This window comes from Triticum aestivum, chromosome 1D, assembly GCF_018294505.1.
Source record: "Triticum aestivum cultivar Chinese Spring chromosome 1D, IWGSC CS RefSeq v2.1, whole genome shotgun sequence".
Lineage (NCBI taxonomy): Eukaryota > Viridiplantae > Streptophyta > Magnoliopsida > Poales > Poaceae > Triticum > Triticum aestivum.
Window position 1 is genome coordinate 146,189,118 of NC_057796.1, and position 18,929 is coordinate 146,208,046.

Below are 18,929 nucleotides of genomic sequence, written 5' to 3' on the forward strand. Positions count from 1 at the left end.
GTCCCACATCACATACATTCAAAAAGTGTGGCAAGATTCCTTTAGGCTTGCCAACTTGTTGCTCTTATTTTAAAAAACTAACCTTAGACAAGTGTGGCAACATTGTATGGCAAAGTGTGGCATGGTTAGGCCTAGAATCAAGCCCCTAAATTTCGAATGGGACAAGCTACTGTCTGTCATCCGGGCCCCACTTATTAGTGGCACTCAGCTCCCCATCCACGCGAAAGAGCCAGCCGCTACCATCTCCACCACACGGCCACAATCTCTGACCCTCGCTCCTCCCCCCACCGCAACCAAGGAAGGAGGCGGTGGAGACGGCAGGAGCCGACTAGTGCCGCGTACAGCCTGCTTGCAGCGACGCCTCATCGGATGCTCCCGTCTCCGATACCAAATAGTTCGGTGGTTGCGGCGGCGGTCTAGGTGTGCTCGCGGGAGTCGTTGGCCCCGTCCCGGAGTGACGCAGAGCACATGGCCGAGGCCCTCCTCCACCACCTCCCCCGCCGCTTCGGTGCTTCCACCACCGCCTCCTCGTCGCCGCCCTCCCACGGGGTCCTCTCACCCGCCCCGCGCGCCGACCTGCGGGTCACGCGCTTGGCGGCTGCCGCCCCGCCTGGGCGGCCACGCCGGCTCATGGTGCGTGCGCGCTCTTTTTCTCCTGTGGCTTCCTCGGAGAGAGGACTTCTGCGCTCTTAAGGGTTTTCGCGCGGTTGTGATGGGGGAAGTTCCAAGTCTCATATAGGGTTTGGAGGTTTTGGGAACGCGGGGTTGCAGAAGTCTTCTGATAGTTTAATTGGGGTTTCGTTCTGGATTACATATATAATAGGGAGAGTGTCCTGATTAGTTTGCTGATTCATGCGGAGAGTTGTCATTATGCAAACAAAACAGACACACCTGCAAGCCATATATTAATGTGTGGTATTGGAATGAGTCCAATCGATGGCATTTACATACTATTTGCTTGATTTGGGCTATATGAATCACATTCACCTCACCCTCCCTGAGAATTGTACACGCGGATATTGGAAATTGTGAATATACTTCAGACTATGTTACTTCATCCTTGCTTGAAGTTCTTTATGACTGAAACTAGAAAGGCTTCTTGCATTTACATGCTTGGGACACGGATAGGGTTACTGCTTAATTAATGCAACTGATTGCTGAGAGTGTTTGATCTCTTTGGACTTTCCATTGTTCTCTGTGCTAGGCGCATGCCGCAGTGCGTTCAGAGGCTGGTGAGCAACCTAAATGGTGGGAAAAGAATGCTGGTGCAAATATGATTGACATACACTCCACACAGGAGTTTTTGGATGCACTAAGGGATGCAGGCGACAGGCTTGTTATTGTAGAGTTTTATGGAACTTGGTGTGGTTCTTGCCGGGCACTCTTCCCAAGGGTAATTACCATTAATTTGTACTGATATATATGTAACTATTACGTTTGATCTTTTCATGCCTTGATTGTCTTTTCTTTCAAATTTTGTTTCTCGCATGTGTAGTTATGACTTCACATAGTTGTGTGGATAGATGTCATTTAGAAGGCATGTTGCTTGTGTAATAGTGTAGTACTGTTTGTTTCTTGATCTTGTTCCCGAGTTGCCAATGACCTTGTACAGAAAATGGGAAACATTTTCCTTTCCATTTATAATTGGTAGATTGGTTTGACAATCTTTACAAGACTAGGGCTAGATCTAAAGCAGTACTCTCTCGTTTCAAAATGTAAGGATTATAGTTTCTGCAATCTTGTTCCAAAATATAAGGCTTGAATTTAGAATGAATATTTTTTCTCTTTCATCGTTATCTCCCCTCTCTCTTGAAAATTTATGCATAGACACGCATACTACATATTATCTCTCTTATTCACAAGACATTAGCACCATGGATACCATGGTCATAACTCCTTTAGCAATCCATCATCGTGATGAGATCTTAATAGGTTTTTGGTGAGTCGTCAGATGTTACTGTTCTCTAAAATAGAAGAGAAATATTAATTGATCGCTGCATAGCTGAATACTATGGTGCCTTGAAGATGCTTAGAGGGTATGGACATATAGTGTTGAATCAAGGCCAATTCCTTTGCTGAAATCTTCCTGGATCAAGTTGACCACGAGGTCATGCCTGATAGTGTGTTACTGAAAATTCCAGGGTCCTGGTCCACTTAGAGATTCCACCAAGGGTAAAGATAACTCCATTTAAGTTCTTTGCTGCTTGGGCAGAGATTTTCTTGGTTCTTGCCACCATTCTGCTCGCCTGCAAGGTTCACAGACAAATCTGTTCTGAAGTGTCACAGAACCAGCACAACAAACGCTGGAATTTTTATGCCAAACCTGCTATAAAAAGTCACAATCAAGCAATGAGCAGGTCACCTTTTCTGCATTCTAGTCACGATAGATAGTGCTAATTTATTAAGTATTCTTTTTTTGAACATTTATTAAGCATACTTAGGATTTGACAATCATCACAAGAGTGTGCCAGTTTAGCATTTAGCTGCTACTCCCTCCTTCCCAAAATATATGGCGCACTTGACTTTGCACGGTCTTTAATGCACAACTTTGACCACTAATACATACCCCCTCCGTCCCATAATATAAGAGTGTTTTTGACACTGCACTAGTGTCAAAAACGCTCTTATATTATGGGACGGAGGGAGTACAAAATTATATGAATCTAGCATGTATAAGTGGTATCATCGTATTTGTCTTGCAAAATAGTTTTATTTCATATATCTTTGTACTAATTCTGTAGACATGCTATAAGTGAAAATCATAATCAAAGCTATACATCGAAGACCAGAAAAAGTGAACCGCGCCGTATATTTTGGGAAGGAGGAAATAGAAAGCATTACCAGTTAGTTAACAGTTCACAAGAAAAGGAGGCCAAGCTGCAAGGTAGATGTGTCCCTGATTAGGACTCCCTATATCGATGCCGCTGAAGATTCTCTCTTTTTACCAAGTTATTACACACCTGTTGTTTCTTACATAGAAGCTTATGGCCTTTAGGAGGCTGTAACAAGGCCTGGATACCGGAATCTACTGAATTTGTGTGCATAAGTTATTACCTGATGAACTGTCCATCCGAAACTCATTGTCTTACCATCTCCTTGTGGCTCTTTTCTCAGCCCCTCAATTTGGTTCCTTCTGTAGCTCCATTATGTTTAATAGGCATGCAGCTGTTGGGCATAGATCATCGCCAATGGCTGGCTGATTGGTTTGCTTTGGGCATTATGCTAGTGTTGCAGATCTTGCTTGGTTCATGGTTCTTGAGTGACTTGGCTGCATAGGTCAATACCACGACTGAGACTGCCCTTGCTTTAAAAGGCTGCTTGCTTGCAATTACGAGACGGCTCACCTTTGCCCAGGTCATGTGTTTTGGTGGCCACCTCATGTTCGTGACAATACGAGCTCTTACTGCCAACTTTTTAGCGACTTAGCATCTAGCTTAGCAAGGACTTTCCAGTTTATGATTGGTACTTTGAAGAACTAATGGACGCTTTGCGGATTTTATCATGACAGACTTTTTGTTTGACATTTTTGTGGCAATCACTTTTTATAAACTCCATACCGAGTCGATTGATTGGTCTCATAGGTTCATATTTTTTTTACCTTGTGCTACTTGCTTTCCTTAAAACATAAGTAGTTTATGATTGCCATCTGATAGCATCTCCCTAACATGTATGTTTCGGTGACTTCATCAAATACTGTTCTGAAACTAATGGCATCTCAAATCACAATGCAGCTGTGCAGGACAGCCACGGATAATCCTAATATCGTGTTCCTGAAAGTAAATTTCGATGAAAACAAACCTATGTGTAAACGACTGAATGTGAAGGTCCTCCCTTTCTTCCATTTTTATCGCGGAGCCGATGGGCAACTGGAGGCGTTCTCATGTTCCTTAGCTAAGGTAAACCATACATCACCCCCTTCATAGGCACCTTGTACAATAGGTAATCTTTAGTTACAACTCATAATGTACTGTATCAGATTGTCGGAAACTCCAGACACATGATCTTGTTCTAGAGAGGCTTCTTTTGCAAGTGTTTTCACTTTATTGTTTTGTTGTTCAACTATGGGTTCAGAAAATAGGCACCGATAAATACTTTGTAACGTTTTGTCCAAGTTCCGTATGCTCTCATTAAATCCAGTCTCTCCTTTACAGTTTCAGAAGCTGAAGGATGCCATTGCCGTTCACAACACCGATCGCTGCAGCATTGGTCCACCTGTCGGAGTTGGGGATGTGCTTGATAGCTCGAGCTCCCAGGAGAAACCTGCAGAAGCTGCAAGCTAGCCCTCCTTAGAAATCATCTGTTTCTTTGTCCGACTCATTTTTTTGCCCCACTGTAATCAGCTCAGGACAATCTTCAGTTTTCCTGTATAGAGGGGGTTCACGTACGCATCAGGTGTTGTGAGGATTACTGTTTTACTCTCAGGGAAGGAAAATGTGTATCATATATAGCGTGTCAACTTTTTCTTGTGCTTGGCAGAAGCAGTAGTGTTATACTACATCATTTTAGGGGTGGTAAAAGTCATGAACTCCATCCTGGGGCTGTCACACACCGTTGGTTTGGCTGGTTTGGCCAAGGACGTGTGGTGAAGCCAGGCCTAGGTAACGAATAAAGCGACCGTTTATTTATTTCTAATTAGACTGATTTTCGTAGATCTTAGTGATCTCTCTGAGCCATCCCAATCATCATCTGTGCCTCACTATCTGTGAACTACAGAGCAAAAACCGCAGCAACATTTTGCTAATATTGTGCTCTTTCGGAATACAATTTTTGGATACTGTGTTGTACAATTTGAAGGCTATCTTCAACCATAAGGTGGGCACCCAGCTGATTTTTTTGGTTAATACCAGCTGATTTCATTAACTATTCCTTTTTTCCCGTGTGGTTATTGTTCATAACAGAAGCACGTTTTAGCAACTGCATACCGAGTCAAGTGACTCAAAATTAATGAATTATTCAGACAATCAAGAATATCAAACAGATAAGAAAACCTTATTTTCTGGCTAAGCATCTCTTCTCTTCGCCCTGGCCCATCCAAGGTGCTTTTCAAAATTTGAAAATAATCAGCCAGAGAAAAGTACATAAGTTCTATTCAGTATTACTCTTTGAAATTGTTTTAGTTACAGACTGTTTTCATGTATGACTACAAGTATTGCATGCAAAATACTTTGGAACAGTCCATTTTACAATCAAATTGCAAGTACCCCCGCCTAAAAAATGCAAGTACTCTTCACCGTAAGCCCCAGGCCCCCAACTATTGTGCCTACTTCTATTCATTTCAATGTTAGCATGTATCCTTCCATTGCATGACTTCACTTGGAGAATCAGAGGAAGCGTATCGAACCCTTTCTGCTCATCAACTACAACTGGGCAGGCCTCAGCGATTTCGTTTCAAATCCTTGTCATATAGTTTCAATCGTTGAGACTACATGGCTGTGGCATAACTGTTCCCAGTTTCCTCCTTTTTGCATTCTGACAGGTGCTCTTTGCATCACCACCCCCTCGTTTTAGAGTAAGCCTGACGTTGTGCAAGGCTATCCCATGGCAAGGTACAGCTTTACTGCAACTGAGCTTGATAGCCTCTCTTGAGGCCCTTGTCCCCCTAATGTTCTTAAACAACACATTGCTCACCTCCACAGCCGCTTTCTATACAAAAGAATAACACACCAGGTTATATCTATGTACATACACCGCTTGGTATGAGCGGGTTGCTATCTCAGAAAACAATCAACAAAAAATAAAATCAATGTACATAAACAAATGAATAAACCCATCATGGTCGTCATGTTCTTTCACCTGTTTAGTACATGGTGTAGCCGAGTCGCAGTAGTTCTGGTCGATAATGATCGGGTCCCGTACATTATCCATTATCATGTTCTTGAACACGATATTCTTTGCATAACCCCGCCCGCCCTGCCATATCTTGATACGAGCTCCATTCGTCGTGTCGTGCAGTCGCACCCCGTCAATGGTGATGTTTGCAACTTGAGCTTGAGAGTTGCGATCACCTAAGCTCCCAATGCTTATCCCATGCCCTGGTCCACACACAATGTTCTTGACATGTAGATTCTCAGTCCCATCCTCGATTGACATGCAGTCGTCCCCAGTCTTGATTGCACAGTCCATAACTTTCACATCCTTACTATGGGTGATATGGATGTCGTCGGTGTTGGGGCTAGTGCCAGGTGCTCTGATTGATAGGCGTGACATCCTTACATTGCTGCAACGCTCCATTGATATGTGGATTTGTTGGCTGTTCAACACTTCTAAATTATTCACTTTCAGATTTGTACAAGAATAGAACGTCAAAGCCTGGAAAGTGAAAAGAAAGTAGCCAATATGTAAGCAAGAAAAACAAGGCTACTCGATTGAAATATGCCAAGTAAGATGATTGGAAGGTGCACTCACCGTTGGAGCTTGCCTGCAAGGCTATCAAGGAAAAGAACAATTCATATTAGAAATGTTTCAGGAAAAAATAAATTGAAAGCTGTAATAGTTATAACTTTTTAAAGTTGACAGTGAAACATTACATTTTCCTAGTGTTTTTCATTAATGCACAACTTAGAAGTTCAATATACTTACGAGTTTTGTGTTTACTTTGCAGGAGTTCTGCCACCAAATCTTTCCATTGCCATCAATGGTCCCACCATCGGTGACAGTAAGACCTCTCACAGATCTGAACAAAATCCAGTGCCTAATGGTATCCTCTATCCAGTATGATCTCTTTGGAGGAGCTACCAAAGTACCTTCAATCTGGAATTTGGTAGAACTTGTCATCTTTGTTTGCAAAAGTTGATGGAAGAAAATAATGTATGCATGTTATTGTTATTCATCTATCCCACCATTAACTTGATACTGGATTTGCATGGGCCAGAGAAGGTTACAAGCTTCGTTAGGCATTTCTTGCCCTTGGGGATGAGCACAGTGCTAGGATTCAAAGAGGAGCAATGTCACGCCCAAGATGCGACCCTATCCTAAAGGAACTCGAAGGTCCCACCAAGGATAGAAGCGCATCTTGAAGACGCTTTTGCAAGGTGGATATCATTACATCAACATTACATAATAGATGGGGATACATACAAGGCATACAAATGCCGCAAGAATACAACAATACATCATACATAAGATCAACATCCGACTACGGATGGAACACAAACAGAAGCTCAAACGACATCCACCCTGCTAGCCCAGGCTGCCGACCGGGAACCTATCCCCTGATCGAAGAAGAAGCAGAAGAAGAACTCCAAACAAGTAACATCGCTCTCGCGTCATGATCATCGCAAAACCTGTACCTGCAACTGGTGTTGTAGTAATCTGTGAGCCACGAGGACTCAGCAATCCCATTACCATGGGTATCAAGACTAGCAAAGCTTAATGGGTAAGGAAGGGGTAAAGTGGTGAGGTTGCAGCAGCGACTAAGCATGTATGGTGGCTAACATACGCAAATAAGAGCGAGAAGAGAAGTAACGGAACGGTTGAAAAGCTAGAAGTGATCAAGAAGTGATCCTGAACTCCTACTTACGTCAACCATAACCCAGAAACCGTGTTCACTTCCCGGACTCCGCCGAGAAGAGACCATCACGGCTACACACGCGGTTGATGCGTTTTAATATAAGTCAAGTGTCAAGTTCTCTACAACCGGACATTAACAAATTCCCATGTGCCACATAACCGCGGGCACGGCTTTCGAAAGATAATACCCTGCAGGGGTGTCCCAACTTAGCCCATTATAAGCTCTCACGGTCAACGAAGGATATTCCTTCTCCCGGGAAGACCCGATCAGTCTCGGAATCCCGGTTACAAGACATTTCGACAATGGTAAAAACAAGACCAGCAAAGCCGCCCGATGTGCCGACAATCCCGATAGGAGCTGCACATATCTCGTTCTCAGGGCAACACCGGATGAGACATCCTACGAGTAAAACCAGACCTCGAGTTTCCACGAGGGGGCCCTGCAGTCTACTCAGTTCGGACCAGCACTTAGAGAAGCATTGGCCCGGGGGGGTTAAAATAAAGATGACCCTCGGGAGCGCGACTCCCAAGGGAAAAAGGCTAGGTGAGGCAAATGTAAAACCAAGGTTGGGCCTTGCTAGAAGAGTGTTATTCAAAGCGAACTGTCAAGGGGGTCCCATAAATCACCCAACCGCGTAAGGTACGCAAAATCAAGGAACATAACACCGGTATGACGGAAACTAGGGCGGCAAGAGTGGAACAAAACACCAGGCATAAGGCCGAGCCTTCCACCCTTTACCAAGTATATAGATGCATTAATTAAATAAGAGATATTGTGATATCCCAACATAAACATAATCCAACATGGAGCAATCTTCATCTTCACCTGCAACTAGCAACGCTATAAGAGGGGCTGAGCAAAGCGGTAACATAGCCAAACAACGGTTTGCTAGGAAGGGTGACAAAGGTTAGAGGTTCATGGCAATTTGGGAGGCTTGAAGAGCAAGTGATAGGTAGCGCAGCATAGCGATAGAACGAAGCAACTAGCATAGCAATGATAGTAATGAGATCCAAGGTGACGGTCATCTTGCCTGAAATCCCGCTAGGAAGAAGACCGAATCCATGAAGTAGATGCACCAACGTAGTCGAACGGATCCTCACAATCGCAATGTTACCGGAGCTAACGAGATGAAGCACAACCGGAAAGAAGCAAACAACATAGTAAATAAACAAGCATAACATGACATGATGCACAACCAAGTATGATGCATGTCAAGATTAAATGTTGTTAACATGGCAAGAGGTGAAGCATATGCAAACTACCTATTTAGGCAAGTTTAAATGAGGTCGGAAACTCAAACAACAATTCCGGAAAAACCCCATGTGCATATTTCGAATTTGGTACTGTTCTGCCTAACCCATATTTTAGAGTTGTTAAACAGCAAAAGTAAGTGCATCATGTTAATCTATGCATTTTCCTAGACAAGTTACATATATAATTTATTAAATTCGGAGCTACGGTTATTTAGTTATGAAATATACCATTTTAACATGTCATTTATGCAAATTAATGCAAACAACAATTTAAACTTTTTTTTAACATGGAAGAAAGCAGCATATTATGAAAGTACATGAAATCCTAAGCATTTTACATATATTACATGCTTTATTATGATGCATGGATATTTAGATATGAGCAAAGCAAATTAATGGCATTTCTGAAAATATGCATGCACTGGAAAATGCTAAAATCACAGAGCAGAAAAAAATATGCACGGGCCGGATTGCAGCGCAGTGAAGCGGCCCAGAAGAGAATGAGGCCTAAGTGGCTGTGTGCCAAAAGAAATTGAAAACAGGGCCGCCTGGGATTCGAACCCCATACCCCATGGCTGGATAGTGGCTGCGCTAGCCACTGGGCTAGCTATGTGTTCGTGATGCAAAGAAAGATCAGCAAGGAAATAAAGCATATGGACAGCGCGACCAGGACCCAAACTGAAGCGCGCACGGGGATCTCAGCGGCGACGGCAGCGAGCAAGCATGGCGCATGCGGTGGATGCAGAGCTACGGCGGGCGTGCGGAAAGGTGGAGGGTGCTGCTACGCGAACCACGGAGCAACGGCGGGGCATGCGCGTGCATGTGTGGGTGTGCGCGGGCAGAAGCCTACTGCCATGCCGCGAAGCACAGCGAGGCGCTGGCTGTGTTGGGTGATGCGAAGACGCGGGCGTGCTGCGCGAGCGCGGGACTTGACCTGCGGGTGATGCAGTGCAGACCAGCCAGGCGAGCAGTGGCATGAGCATCGAAGCAAGCGGGCGTGAGCGCACGCAAGAAGCAGAGAAAGCAGAGGAGCTGGCGCTGTGCACACGGAGCGGCGGAGGAGCTCGTCGGAGCTGCTCGCCGGTGAGCGAACCGAGCGGCGGAGGCGCATGCAATACTCACAACAAGGAATCGCGCTCCCGCGTGTCACGCACGCCTCCAGACGATGACAGGGCAACGTCGGCGACGAGGAAACAGTGGCGGCAAGGTGGAGCTTGGACCTGATGACTCAAGGACCAAAACGCGCGCTGCAAGAGGGAATCGGCTCCATGGAACAACGCGACCCTACTGGACGCGCACGAGAAACAAGGAGAGGTCGAAACACTCGCCGGAGACGAGGTTCGACGGAGGAGTGCTTGGGCTCGATGGGACGGACGAAACAGGGCGCAAACGAAGGGGAAAACTGATGGTGAGATGAGGCTGCTCACATAGAGGGGCTCGGAGGAGTCGATCGAGCTCGGGGACGATGGAACGCGACGAAGTTGACCGGCGACGAGCACCTGCCATAGATGAAGAAGATGAAGACGACGAGGAGGAACTTGGCGTTCCTCTGAACCGTGAAGGAGATGAAGCAGAGGAAGAGGACGCCGAGGAACTTGGCGTCTCCAGCCTTGGATCGCAGCGGGAACGGGCCGTGGAGGAAGAAGGGGCCGGCGTTGGAGCTCGTACGCCGGAGGAGAGCTCCGGCTCGCCTCGGCCATGGCAATCGGAAGCGAGGCAACAGGGCGCTTGGGTGCCATTACCTGCGCGGCGGCGGCGGACAAGAGGGAGAGGAGGAAGGGGAAACCCTAGGGGTTGCTACGGGGGTTAAATAGGGGGGGCTGGATGGCGAGGATGGAGTCGGCCTTGCCACGGCGGCCATGTGCGCCGAGGTGACCTGGAGTTACTGTGAGCGAGGGAGTTCTGCCAAGGAGGAAGAAAGGAGGAAGGAGAGAGGATGACATGTGGGGCCAGGGTGAAAATGTGTTACGTGGAGGTGGAATTACCAGAGGGGGAGGTGGTTGGCGGGCTGGGCTGTGGTGGTGCTGGACTGGGCTACGCTGGGGCTGCTGCTGCTGGTGCTGCTTCTGCCTCTTTTCTATTTCTTCAAACAGAAATAAAAGGGCAAAAGGTACAGAGGGATTGGAGGGGGTTGAAGCTAGGAAGAAAATTAATATGATCTCCTGGAGGTATGCACTATTTGAATAAATTGCTTTGGCCATTTTTAAGGATATAAAAATAATTCAAGTTTGAATTAAATTCAAACTTGAGCCATTTTTGAACCCAACCAAAACAACTCCAAAATGGATGATACTTGACAGAAAGGTATAAGGCATGGAGTAAGATCATCAGGAAATAAATAAACATTAATGGAGGAGGGAATAATGTCACTTGCAAAAACATGAAGGAAGGAGGAAGGGAGAGGTGATGATACATGGGCATTGCTTGAGAGAGAGAGCAAGGGCTGATGCACACACAAGAAGAAAGTAACATGTAACGTAAGGCTGAGTGCAATGCACATGATGCTCATGGCAACAACATGAATGACCAAAAGCAATATGACAAGAGATAGGCATGGCAAAACAAACAAGGATGGCATAATGGAATATAATAAAAGATGAACATGATGCAAGAAGCAAAATATGACAATGGCACTAATCATGATCATGGCATAAACATATAGGAATGAAATATGCAAAACAATTATGACAAAGCACAAACATAATAATCACACGACAACAACTAAAATAAGAAGGCATCTAGAGCATCGGTCTGGGGCATTACAAGCAAGCTGCAGCCCACGCCTTTGACAATGCCTGCAAGAAGTGGATGCGCAAGAAACCCATGGTAAACCTTCCATATGCATTTCTATCTCTAGTGAAATGAATTATGCTATGTATTTTGAGTTGGTTTTGCACTATACATACCTTTGTGTCGTCGTGGCGTCCATCCCCGTAAGCCCCATATCTGAGCACACTGAAAACATGATTTGACTGTAGAGATTGACCTCTATGGTCAGCCCAATTTGTCAAAGGGGCTACTTTCATGTCTTTCTTGGCAAGAACACAACACAAGAATAATGACAGTAGAGAGAAAAGGGGCACAATGGAAGCCATTTGTGCACTCTTAGTATGTGTTGTTGGTGCTGAAACTAATGGGATCAAGTATTCCATCATGAGGATTATTTATAGGTGCCAAGTTTGGTTGGAGATCTTTGGATGTTCTTAGCTCAGGTTGCTTCTGGTTGATTAGCTAAGTTGGCATAGATATTTGGAGCGTGGCAACAGAAGATTCTCCTGGCATGGGAGTCAAGATAAATGTGCTTGAAACATTATGTTTGCCTTTTTTGCCATTGCACCCAACTAACCCAGTGTGGATTTTGAGATTATTTCAACACTAAGATCCAAACAGCAAAATTAAGGACACCTGGAGTACCCACTGTAGAGACAGATCATCTGAGAAACGCATGCATTTCTTCGGTGCTGCACTCTCCAGACCCACTAACCTTGCATGGATGTTTGAACCCTTACATATGTATAACCCACTGGCTGGTGGAAGTTATGAATCATCGTGCACCTTATCAGTGCTAATGACAAATCATCAGGGAAAGAAGGCATGTGATTGCATTTGGACCTTTTCAGGTAGGTATCTTAACATTCATGAACAGAGGTTTCAGTTATAGGATCTTAGCTGAGAAAGGAAAAGCGTGGGGCTCGATTCATGGTTGCCGATTCGATGGAGATTTCTTGCGCTGACATTTTAGCGAGGTCATTATCTTCTTTCTCCCGGCTTCTCTGCCGCTGGCTGGGGCGCCGGTGGGTGGCGAGCTGGTGGTGGCGGCGGCGGAGGGTGCGCCTGCTGCAGGGGTTTTCGTGCGAGGCTCTGCTTCTGGTCGTTGCTGGGGTGGACCAACTCCTTGGGCCACGGACAAATGGGCCGGTGGCGTCCCGGGCCCCTACCTCTAAGCTCATGCTTTTGGTCCAGCCCGTGTCTCTGCCCTCGGCCCATCTACCCTCGCCCAGGAACTTGGTGGTGGCGTGTGTCAGTACGATTGCGTAGGTTCCGAAATATTGTTGTTCTGGGCTTCATTGGCTTACGTGGGGGCGTCTGTCGGGCCTCAATGCACTAACTCCGAGCCAAGTCCATCACTAACCCCACACCAAGCCCACCACCAAACCTCGCGGAAGATCTTAATGTTCACTGCTTCATTGTTTCGTCCAATTGCAAGCAAGTCATTGGTGACATCGCAAAAGGAATTCAAGATTCCTACGGAGCTATCATTAGTGAAATCAAAGCTAGGGCTGCACATTTTTCTTATAATTTTATTCACGAAAGTCGTAGAGTTAATGTAGAAGCTCTAAGTTAGCAAAGTTTTCTACTTCGTTATCTTTGGGTCGTCATGTGTGGCTTGGCCAGCCTCATGACCAACGTCGTATCCCACCCATTGTGGAATTTGAGTAATAAAGTGGCTTTCCCCTAAAAAACAAACTCTAAAAAAACGACCTTTGGTCGGAATAGCTCAAACGCCTAACCGGGTCTGTGGCAAGATTAGGACGAAGCCGGACATGCAAGTATCTCCGGAAGGCTGGCTAAATAGATGGTACAATCTGGGAACAAATGGGCGTGCCCGGCGGACACAAACACAAAAGGTTAGCTGTAAATGAGCCGTGTCCAAAGGCATATCCATCTTGAGTGGTTCGGTTGCTCATTTGCAACCGATTTTAGATGGATCTTGGGGTTAATTTATAAAAGAGGCATTTCTTAAACGTGTTGCACATTGCTTGCTTGACAAAGTCTGGGCAAGTGTTTTGCAAGCAGATGACGGGGCATCCGGGCATGTCGCCCGGCAAGGTGTGGGCAGGCCAGCTGAATGGCCAGATGTCCCATAGACGCATCCTTTCACCTTGGATCCGGTACCCAATGACAAAGATGAAACCCGATTTATGACCTTCCTCGACCATTTATCTATAGGGCTTATTCCATCTGTGCCCCCAATTCCTTAGTTGTGCTCAGTTTTCCCCACGCTTCAAACTTTTGCTCACTTTTCCCCACTCCCTTAGCTGAAACTCTCACAAATGTTCATAACAGACGTTTGCCGTCTTGGCCGTTAACTGACTTGTGGGGCGCTTCGCTGGTTGGGCCGTGTTTGTGTTCATAGGACGGGCCCGTTAGTTTGTTGGGAATAAATTAAAAAAGCCTTCTATCGATGGATGCAGCCTGCTATGCATGCCCGGCTTTGGCATCGATTTAGCCTGCTATGCATGCGAACACCGCCACGCACGCATCTAGTGACCTAAACCTAAACGCATGCATGCACGCCGAGACGCACGCATCGATCCTTGCCACCCGGTTGCCGGTGGATTTAGTCGCTCCGCAGCGTCGTTTCACGCGTCGCAGGCATACGTGCCGGTGGCAGAAGGGGCAGGCTGCACGCACGCTCGCGTCTATGTCGAGGCATCGGTTCACGCCGCACGAGTGCCGCTCGATTCAGTTGTGGGAGGCAGGCAGCCGCCAACGCAGAGCACGCAGAAGGGGGAGGCAGGCAGCCGCCAACGCAGAGCACGCAGAAGGGGGAGGCAGGCAGCCGCCAACGCAGAGCACGCAGAAGGGGGAGGCAGGCAGCCGCCAACGCAGAGCACGCAAAGCACGTTCGCATGGATTCACGTTCACACATTTATGATCGCATCGGTTCACGCACGCACTGAGTCACGATCTACGCCGTTTGCGCGTGTACCCACTTCGTCTCTTCTGGCTATTTAAACTGCCCTTCATTGCCTCTTCTTCTACAGATCCATCTGCGCCTCCCACTTCTCTTCTTCCCCCAAAAGCCAAAGCCGTTCCACTCAGCGAAGCGTTTCAAGATGCAGTACACCGGGCCGACGTTCCAAGCGCCGCCCACCGTGCCGGAACGGCGGTACCCCGCCAACGTCGTCGTCGAGGCATCGCTCCGCGTGTGGGCGATCTCACGCTGGAGGGGTAGCACTGAGCTTGCACGGGGGTTCCTCCGTGCGGGCTTCCACCACCCCCCGCCGGGCTCGCCGCCCATGTTCAACCTCGTGGAGCAGCGTCCCCACGCCAACGCTCCAGTGGTAGGGCTCGTCGTCCACTTCACCAACAGGTTCGATGCCTACTACCTGCTCGGCAAGGTGTATTGGTGTGGGTGCGAGTTCATCGCATTCACCACCCATAACATCTTCACGGACTTCGAGAGCGTCTTCCCCGCTCGCAACCGCATGCACAGCCTCCCGTACTACGTCGGCGACAACAGCCTTGAGGAGGAGTACTGAAGCCGACGGCGAAGAAGACGGTGAAGCCGGCGGTGTGCGTGTTGCCCTAGCTACCCTATCCCTATCTACTATGTAGTGTGAGTGTGAGTTTGGTGTGCGTGTTGCCCGACCTAGCTATGTAAGAACTTGGGAACTTATGTTGCCCTAGCAACCCTATCTATTTATGTGTGTTATATTAATGTTTTGTTATGTTTGTTGCCCTAGCAACCCTACTATCTAAGTTAATTTATGTGTGTTATATTAATGCTTTGTTATGTTTGTATTTCCCTTTGTATTTTGTTTGTCCCAAGTTTAGACACGGCTAATTGGCGTGGGGAAAATTAACCAAACTAACTAAAAATGATGTGTTCATAGATGCCTTCTAAAAATAAGAACATATTGTACATTTGTACACGGCTTTGGTTTGAGAGCTCTGTATTTTTTAGGTATTCCAAGAATACTTTGGTTTTCAGAAATATTGAAGTATCAAATACTTTGAGATGATTGGCTTTAGTCAAAAGTGTAGTTTTATATACTTTAATATGTAGAAAACTACACTATGTTTGAAGTATATAAAAAAGAGGGTTGGACCTCTTTTTCCAATCATGAAGTATTGGTTCTCTAGGCATAATAATACTGCGGTTTGCAAATACTTTGATTCTAAAAAATGAAGGGACCCATAAAGGAAAGCAAAAAAAATCCTCAATGAGATAGAAGAGATTGGGCAATCAAATTAATGAAAAAAGCAATCAGAAACAAAAAAGGACAAAGCAATCGTTCCTAAACAAAAAAAGAAACATCGCTTGTTTCTGGGCCTCATTTATCCTTTGTGGGCCTATTGCAGCTTGATTCTCTTTGGGCCCGCGAACTAGGTTTCTAGCAGAACTGACGAACTCGAGGACAAAAGTTTGGCAAGTGCGAGAGAGAAGAGATGAACTTGATGTATATCCCTTGTGCTGCTCAAGTACTGCTTACTGTCATCTGACGAGCTAGGGTATGATCCAACACTCGAGGTTATTTGCTAACAAAATAATCCTATCACTGAACTGGTACTTGTCTTCTGCCGAAACTGAAAGTGTCGAAACTTAACAGTAAACTGCATACATTCAGAGATCGACAATTGCACTAAACAGAGTTGCATTTGAGATAAACAGACTTGGATTGCTAAATAGTGGCAACAACAGTAGACAAACATCTCTAACGAGAGATGGCCATCAAGTAAAAAATTCCTAGAGCAAGTATTCCTAAAGCTATCAGATTGGATTGCTTCTTCAACTCAATCAGCTGCTTGAAGTTCTTGTTCATCTTCTTCAATTCCGTCTTCAGTTCGACATCTACCACCGTCGGGTATTCCGGACGCGCTGCTGCTGCCGGAGCGGCACTGTCATGGGGCAAATTGAACTCGCGGATTGCATTCCCCCTCGAATCCAGCAAGCCCAACCCTTGAAGCCTCTGGATGTAATCATCCATCCACTCGAAATGGTGGCATTTCTTCACGATCTGAAAACGAAATGTGATAGATTTTTTGAGAAATTAGAGATAAAGGATGCGAGGAAAACTCAGATCTAACCTGCCCCTCCGGCTTGCTCTCGCATTTGACGAACTCGCGCCCAAAGTTCCCATTCTTCTCCTCCTTCGAAGTCAACCGCTTCAGTGGCGCAGTCCGTGGGCAGTCAGTGCATCGAGTCATCGGCACTGGACCATACACCGGCCACGTGGAACGGGGGGCTGACGAGGAGGTCGACATATCGCCCGAGAGGAAGAAACAGAGGAATTGCTCGAGAGGAAGAAGAACGAGAAGATGGGGAAAGAAACAGAGGAATTGCTCGAGAGGAAGAAGAACGAGAAGATGGGGAAAGAAACAGAGGAATTGCCCTATCTGCTCGATGCCTTTGTCTGTCAGATGGAGAAGAGGAGAAGGGGAAGCTATATTGACGATTTGCCACATTGTATTTTGTAGTTTGAATATTTGAACCAACTCTTAACACTGACATGTGGTGGTCATGTGCGAAAAATACAATTTCATATGTAAAGTGGGGCAGATCGTAAAAACCCGAGAAGGACAGTGCAGTAGCCAATCAGGATGCATCACGCGGATCGCGCATGCCTGCCCACATCTGACGGGTGGTGTTTGGCGCTTGGTAGGATCCGACGACGGACGTTCGACGCTAGGGTTTGGAGCATTTCTGCGGGGTTATGAGCGAGTCAACGGGGTTATTAGGGTTTGACCAGATTTCAAATGGCCATAACTAAATTAGAAAAAATCGCAAAAATATAAAACAAACGTAGTTCGTCCGTTTATGAGACCTAGTTACCATAAAAAAAATATAAACTCGGTATAGGGGCATTTTTTTGAAAAATCATTTTTTGAAGTGGTCTGTCAAAATCAAGTTCAAATGTTTTAAAAAAATTCAAAAAAACTCAAAATGTTGTAATTCTTGTGCACATAGCCGTCATATGTGACAAGGTTATGAGAAAAAATATATAAACTTGGTGTAGGTCATTTTCATGAAAAAAGGCTTCACACAAATGAGCTATCACCTATGAACATGTTCAGAGTTCGTATAATAGGGAGAGAGGGTTTAGGGTTTGAAAAAAAATCAAAAAAATCAAAAAAAATCTCCATAGCTTCATTTTCGAGTGAATAAGAAGGATCTGAACTTACTTTTTCATTTTCATATCTAAAACGTGTTATTTCACGGTTTTGAATTAAAAGCATATTTTTTCAAAAAAAATGTAGTAATATGAATATTAATCAATAAATAGTGAGACTTCGTTTTTACCATATATATATGGAACAAGTGTTCATAAAAATATATATGCCTCATTTAGCCAAGGTAAAAAAAACTTGATTTCAAATAGGGTTGTTTACCCTAGCTTTCGAGCTTGTTTCTAGCACATTTCTCATTCGGACTGTTCACCTACGAATATTGGGCTTCAAATGCTCGATCAAATACACCACACAGAGCAATGAACCTCCAATGTTCAACTTCAACTTTGGCTCGAATCCAAATTTTGGCCCAAATTAAAATATTGATTTAAATTCAAATTTTGATGGAAATTTGAATTCTGACACAAATAAGAAACCAAAGTAGAAGCAACATTATTACAAGGGATCCCTTATTACAACTGATAAGTTTTCACAGTAGCTCAAATATACCAAGTTTTAAGATGCCAACATCTTAATACAAATCTACCAAGTTTTAAGCGATCGACTCGCCCTCAAATTGACAACACAAAAATTTCCCAACAACTTAATTCAAATTTTCGACTTGCTCCTTGTGTTTGCAGCTGGCTTCATCGTCTTGCTCCTGGATTCCCTAGTTGAGATGCTCTTTTCTTTCAGACTCTTGTTCCTTTTGATCTTGGGCTTTACTTGGGGTTTTCCCCGTGGAGGTGTTGATGGAGTAGTTCCACTCGCCGAGCACTTGACGACCATTTGACGGTCATCTATGGGTTCAATAATCTTTAAAGGCACAGTTGGAAAAATTACCCCCTCCTCTTCCTCTCTTATAGCTTCAAAACCATCAAAGGCCATGGTTTCAAAATCTTCTGCTTCTTCATCTCTTGGCCTTTTCTCCCTAGAGCTGGTAAATAAAATTATAAGCCATAGGCAAAAAAGACAACAAATGCAAACAAAAGGGTAGCTGCATTCTACAAAGGGTGCAAACACATACCAAGATGCTTCATTTGTTGCTGCATTCACCACTGCTTCAATTGCTGCTGCATTCTCCACTGCATCTTCAGTCTCCATTGCTGCTGCATTCTCCTCAGCATTGGCTGCTGTCCATCTTTCCTCCTCTCCAAATGATGCATCCACTGCATTGGTACAAAGCCTAGCAATATGCCCCAGAACTCCACATTTTTTGCAAGCACACTTCTTTGGTAGATGACCCTCCTCACCTGCTCTAATCCTCTGGT

At 45.4% G+C, this 18,929-nt stretch overlaps 1 protein-coding gene and 1 pseudogene across 1 annotated transcript; one reads left to right on the top strand and one right to left on the bottom strand.

The window, feature by feature from the left end:
- Positions 1-228: 228 nt before the first annotated feature.
- Positions 229-4,632, top strand: LOC123180794 (thioredoxin-like 2, chloroplastic). Its single transcript, XM_044592931.1, has 4 exons — positions 229-633; positions 1,205-1,393; positions 3,732-3,896; positions 4,152-4,632. The coding sequence occupies exons 1-4, from the start codon at positions 469-471 to the stop codon at positions 4,278-4,280; spliced, it is 648 nt and encodes a 215-aa protein (XP_044448866.1). The 5' UTR covers positions 229-468; the 3' UTR covers positions 4,281-4,632.
- A 443-nt stretch (positions 4,633-5,075) lies between these two features.
- Positions 5,076-12,611, bottom strand: LOC123180795 (polygalacturonase ADPG1-like; annotated as a pseudogene).
- Positions 12,612-18,929: the final 6,318 nt, after the last annotated feature.

Coding starts and splice junctions, on each gene's coding strand:
- LOC123180794 (XM_044592931.1), top strand. CDS start 469: ATGGCCGAGGCCCTCCTCCACCACCTCCCCCGCCGCTTCGGTGCTTCC. Junction 1,394..3,731: donor GCCGGGCACTCTTCCCAAGG/GTAATTACCATT, acceptor ATCACAATGCAG/CTGTGCAGGACAGCCACGGA. Junction 3,897..4,151: donor TCTCATGTTCCTTAGCTAAG/GTAAACCATACA, acceptor TCTCCTTTACAG/TTTCAGAAGCTGAAGGATGC.